The sequence below is a fragment of the Phaethon lepturus genome, unplaced genomic scaffold (genome assembly GCF_000687285.1).
Source record: "Phaethon lepturus isolate BGI_N335 unplaced genomic scaffold, ASM68728v1 scaffold1216, whole genome shotgun sequence".
Lineage (NCBI taxonomy): Eukaryota > Metazoa > Chordata > Aves > Phaethontiformes > Phaethontidae > Phaethon > Phaethon lepturus.
Genome location: NW_010546746.1, coordinates 44,593 through 50,592, shown reverse-complemented (window position 1 = coordinate 50,592; position 6,000 = coordinate 44,593). Strand labels below are relative to the sequence as shown.

The following is a 6,000-nucleotide window of genomic DNA, read 5'->3' as shown; positions in this document are numbered from 1 at the left end:
AGGATTTTAATATCTCCAAGGATGGACACTCCACAACCTCTCTGAACAACCTGTTCCACTGTTCAAACACAATAACATTTTTTCCTATGTTTAAATGTCATATGCTCTATTTCAGTGAGTGCCTATTGCCTCTGGACCTATCAATGAGCACCACTGAAAAGAACGTGGCTTCATCTTCTTTGCGCCATCCCTTGAGTTATTTATACACACTAGTAAGATCACCATAATCCTCCTCTTCTCCTGGCTAAACAGTGCCAGCTTTCTCAGCCTTTCCTCACAGGAGAGATGCTCCAGTCCCTTGATCATCTTTGTGGCCCTTCACTAAACTCTCTCCAGTATGTCCATGTCTCTCTTGTACTGGGGAGACCAGAACTGGACACAGACTCCAGGTGTGGCCTCACCAGTGCTGTGTAGGAGGGCAGGATCACCTCCCTTGGCCTGCTGGCATCACTACTCCTAATGCAGCCCAGGATACCATTAGCCTTTGTTGCTGTGTTGGCATATTGCTGGCTCATGTTCAGCTTGATGTCCACCAGGACCCCTAGGACATTTTCCAGAAAGCTGCTTTCCAGCTGGTTGACCCCCAGCCTGTGCTGGTACCTAGGTTTTTCTTGCCCGGGTGCAGGGCTCGGCACTTGTTGGACAGCATGTGGTTCCTGTCTGTTTACTTCTCAAGCCTCTCAAGGCCACTCTGGGTGGCAGCACAACCCTCTGGTGTATCAACCTCTCCTCCCGTTTTTGTACTCTCTGTGAGTTTGCTGAGAGTGCACTTGGTCCCATCATCCAGACCATTAATGAAGTTGTTAAACGGTGATGGTAACAGTATTTATCCAGCTGGACTTTAAACCACCCTTTTCCTTCTTCCTTGGTAACTTCAAGTTTCTGCTTCAAAGTTATGGATTCCATAGAGATTTTCAGATGCATAATTGGCAACGTTTTTTCCATAGGCAAGATTTGTTGAATGATTTTAGTTCAACCTTCAGAAAAGTCTTTTTATCATGTTTGGGTTCTGAAGGCATTGGTGTTTTTTGAAGCTGCTGATATTTTTTGTCGCGTTTTATAGCATTATCCATAGAAGCATATCTCCCTAGAAGTATTAAGGATCATATGTAAGTTGATGGCTATGACCTTTAAGCATTTCCTTTTTTTCTGAAGGAAAATTTTGACCCATCCCTCCTTTTTGCCTATTCATTGTCCTTCTGTTGCATTTCAAAGTTTGTGTGTAGATTGATGCTACCTAAAAAGTGATTCACCAGATGAGGAGTAATGAATTGTACTTTGCATTACACAAGTGAGACACAACTCCAATCACTTAAACAAAGCACTTTTATTACCTATATGCTAAATGGGGAAAGGACATGTCTGAGGACAATAGTTAGCCAAAAATAAATGCCCTGGAGTGTGTAGTACCTGACGGTACTGTGCTGCGTATGTGATGTTTGTAAACATATTCTGACTAAGCTGGGGGTGTTGATTCAGTATTACATGGAAATGGTATGTGAATGGAGATGAATTTCTGACCATTGAGGGAAAATGTTCAATATACTCTGTACTCATTCTGGTAAAAAGGAAGACTGAAGCAAACGTTGAACTGAAGCATCCAGCTAGCTGAACTTTTGCAGGCTCTACACTCCAGTGGCAAGCTGCTGCAGCATAATCTCTTCAGAGCAGCTGAATTCTGCTTAGCAGGAGTCACTAGCTAACAGGGGAGAAAACAAGCTGCTTTTAGCCAGAAGCTTAACAATGATTTTTAGAGATGAATAAGGAAGGCACTGTATTGTTTCAAGCCACTAGGGTTTACTAGATGCTTTCTTAAACTGTTTTATGATGCATGTATGTTTTGCTGTCATCTATTGATGTGTGTATAAATGAAATCTGCAAGTGGAAAATGCAAAGGAAGAAAGGTGAAGCATTCTGAGCTCACTAGGCACACTGGCAGGGAAGGAGGGAAGGAATAAGAGTCAAGTATGTATGAAATACTCATATACAGTTTTCAGTGCTTTTTTAAAAAAAAAATTATATTGATTAGGGAACAGAGGCAGCATTATTTTACACACCATGAGAAGGATGGGATCTTAATTTCTTACAGTGCTGTGTCCATGGTCTTCAGAGTGCTGCTAATTACTGAGGCAGGAATTACTCATAATTTTCAACTACAAAAGTAGGAAATTATGGATTTACTCAGTGTAAGAGTGCCAGTGTTTCAATAACAACTAATGATAGACTTGTTCAATTAGCAAATTAAAGAAATGAAAGATATTTCAAGTGAACAATTCCATGATTTTTTGAGGAGAAAAAGGATTTATAGAGCAAACGAGTAAAGTAGACATACAGAAGAAGATGGGGAATGTGTTTGTGCTACAGAACCTCACTTCACGTGGTGAAAATCTCATAAAATCTCATAAAAACAACTACAGCTTAAAATTTGATGTTATTCTCCCCATCTGCATTTTAAATAATAGTTATAATTATTTTGGGGGTTTTTTTCAGAAAATTATTAGTGTTGACAAAGATTCCAGTTTCTGTACAAAAATGGTACAGAAAACTTAAAAAACTGGGTGGGCGAATTCTTTCCTTGTTTTCCAGTTCCTTCTCCTACTTTTATACACTTCAGGCTAACAGAAGCCATTCAGTTTCCACCTTCTTCAACTTGTAATGTGGCAGGAGTGCACTTTGCTGGTGATGAAGTAAAGGAGGTTGTTTGTGAGTATGACAGTGCTTGCAGACCTGACAATATTTGTCAACTGTCAAATCAGGAGCAATTTGCAAAAATGTCAATGATACACTCTCATTGGAAAGTAAACTTCCTGTGAATAAAAAGGTCTGGAAGCAGATGGTGAAATTCTCACCGAGGAGGCAAGAATATTTTTTGAGAAAGCTACTGGATTTTTTGGTGATGGTGGTGGTGTTTTTTTTTATTATATCCTATAAAGAAATCTTGCATGTTGTTTCAGTAGCATCAGTTCTCTGTCCTCTTTCTCTTTGCCAAAAGAAATCCAGTCACAAAGCTTTTGTTTGAAGGTAGTCCACTAAACCACGTATTTTCAGATACCTTCTAGGAATTACTTGAGGTTGGAGAAAGAGTTTACAGTAATTGATACTTATTATTTGTTAAAAGTGACATTTATATTGCAGTTCTTGCTCTATGTGTATTTATCTCAGCATAAAAAGTAGGTCATGGTATAGAAAAGATATCCAAACAACTGTTAACCACAGAGATGTACATGGGGTAGAGCTTACCACAATGAAGGAAACACCCCATTCAGTATTTGTCTTTGTGTTGAGTCCATTAAATCCTGTGTGTCAAACTAACAGTGAGTTAGGATTTACAGAGTTTGTGGCAGCGAGCTGCTGAACTTCCAGGAGAAGTGTCTTAAGTGGTTCCTAGCAACTAAGAAATTACTTCTGCAGTTAAAGGAACATGCAGAGTCTTTTATATTCTTTGGATCAGAAACCCACTACAAAGCGTAAACTGACAATGAAGACACATCCTCTAGTCAGTGTAAAGAGTGGGCCAAGCCCTTCCCTGGCAAGATTCCCGACTGCAGGTGAAACTCCTGGTGAAACTTCTGAATGCAGTTCTGGCAGACCCATATTGACCAAGTCTGGAGCTGAGGGCAAGGTGGTCCCTGTCTGGAGGAAGCAGGTAAGCAGCCATAGAGACCAGTTGCTTTGAGGTACCAGTCCAAGTAGGAAGGGGAGATGGTGCTGACCCAAGCTGAGCTGAGAGGAGGGGGACAGTTTAGCTTCCCAAATAAGAGACAGCAACAGTGGGAGCAGAGGTACCTGGGGGTTCTTTTCATCATCTGATTTTGCCAAATGGAACTAACTTGCTTCAAGCACAGCAGGATAGCAGCCTAGTCATATCGAGACTGTGAATAGAGTGGAACTGAGGAGGATATTCTAAATCTTGAGTGATGAATGTAGTCTAATAACCAGGGTATGCCCATAATTCAACTCACCATAATACAGATGGTGATGCCACAGTTTGTGTTTACTAGATGTCTTCAAAATACTTTAAAGTTACCCAATTTTATTACAGTCTTATTTCTTCAAGTAATGAGTTCTGCAAGGTACTCGCAAAAGTAAAATGCCTTTCCAAGTCTATCGCCTTTTTATGCAGTATATGTACTTCATGATACAGCGTATTTGCTGGGTTGCATCAAACCCAATAGCTATCTTTGTGCTCATCCCTTAGGAGATCATTTCCATGGAAATTCTGCTTAATGACCAAGGGACAGTTACCTTTTGTCTTTGAAGATTTTTTTTCTTATTGGTCATCTTTGTTAACACAGTACTCCTCTCCTGCAATGTAGTAGAAACCCTCACACATATAGTGCTGCCCTGTGCCCAAATGAGCATCTGCCTCCCCAGTCAGGTTAGGTAGGCATGAAAATTCTGAATGCGTCTGCACCATCACAGAAAGGTTGTGACTGATACAGAAAAAATCATCAGGAGTGGATTGCCTGCTATCCTCTGCACATCAGAAAGCATCAATAGTTGTTCTCCTAACAAAACGTTAACTGTGTATTGCCAGAACTGTGTCTACTGTGTTCACTTAGTAGGAGAGTATACTGCAATCCACGAAGCAGAGCAGCAGAGCTATGGTAATCAATATTGATTGTTGTTCATACAAAACTTATTTAGTTTTTATTTAAGCCCTCCCTTTTGTTCACCTTCATGTTTGTCAGGGAACCTAACTATAACAAGGTTTAAAATCCCAGGTGTGTTTGCAGGTTGTTTATTTTACACTCTCATCAGTTGAGTGGGTTGCACACCAAATGGTCAGTTTCTATCCTTGAATGTATGACTAGCTCCCATGGGTTTTGTGAGTTTTTGTTTGAGTGGGTGATATGTATGCTTTGAAGGCTGAATTTAGTTCAGTTGCATAATGTTGGATCACTGTAAGCCTTATTTGAGTACTGAGCTTGGATCCTATTATTGTTCATTGTTAAAGGTTGTAATTACATTGACCAAAACAAAAGATCTTTTCTGAGGGGATTAATCTAGCTGAACCCCTCCAACTCTACCTGAAACACCATCCCTGGTGAAAGCCAGTATAACAACTGCATCACAGTAATTTTTGCATGGAAATACACTGTTCAGTTTCTGTCTGCACAATGGAACAGCCCAATACTGCGGATGGAAAGGGTTACCTTGCCAGCAAAAGCAAAGCAAACCTATGGTTTGTCAGATTGTAAGCCTGACAGCAGTTAAGACAAATTGGGATGGACAAGTGGTATTACATGATTGCATCAAATAAATCTGACTACCAAAATAGTTTTCAGCTCTTCCTCTTCCCAAATAAGCAGGGAGCCTGAAACAATATCTCAGGGAAAATAATTGCAGCATCCAGCTTTATTAAAATGAAGGCAAATTGTGGGGAATAGCAAAGGATGAATGTAAATACCCAGTGCAAATATCTAATTTGCAATTCTGAATATTTCGGTTATACACTGTAATGAAACAGACAGCACATTATGTCTGATTTATTTTAAATTTTATAGAACAGAAAAAGCAAAGAGACAGGACAAATGTTATGTAAAACTAACAGAAAAAATGAGCTGAATATTACTAAACATAAATTTTCTTTAAGGGTACTTTTAAAGATGTTCTTTCTCTGCTTAAAGGTAAGATAGAAAATAGTCATCAAAATAACTGAAATTTTAGTCATAAAGAGCACAGACATATTCTTCAGAAATGTATTTATCCGATTTAGAAATGCCCTCACCTAAAGAGCCTGTCCTTTTATGCAGAAGAACCAGATTGACCTAATAAGAGTCTTTAAAGATTGTTCATAAATCTTGGCTTCTGACTGAAACACTGAGCACAAGCTCTTATGCAGCAAGCTACTCCAGCCATGGTTTTTAAAATTTGTTTGACATACAGCTCCCTCACCAACAGAATGTAAAAGAGGAACAACCAGAACACAAGCTGTGTTCAGTCCTTTAGCTTTTTGCTAAGAAAAATGGACCCTTGGTTTGCTATTTATTTTCATGT

General features: G+C 39.5%; 1 protein-coding gene across 1 annotated transcript in view; it reads left to right on the top strand.

Moving 5' to 3' along the window:
• Positions 1-3,421: 3,421 nt before the first annotated feature.
• Positions 3,422-6,000, top strand: part of LOC104622569 (transient receptor potential cation channel subfamily M member 3-like) — a gene marked incomplete at its 3' end in the record, with an annotated part of 44,859 nt that continues 42,280 nt past the window's right edge. Inside the window, exon 1 of the mRNA XM_010289400.1 lies at positions 3,422-3,646. Within this exon, the coding sequence (XP_010287702.1) occupies positions 3,422-3,646 (225 nt within the window). The remainder of the gene's footprint in view (positions 3,647-6,000) is intronic.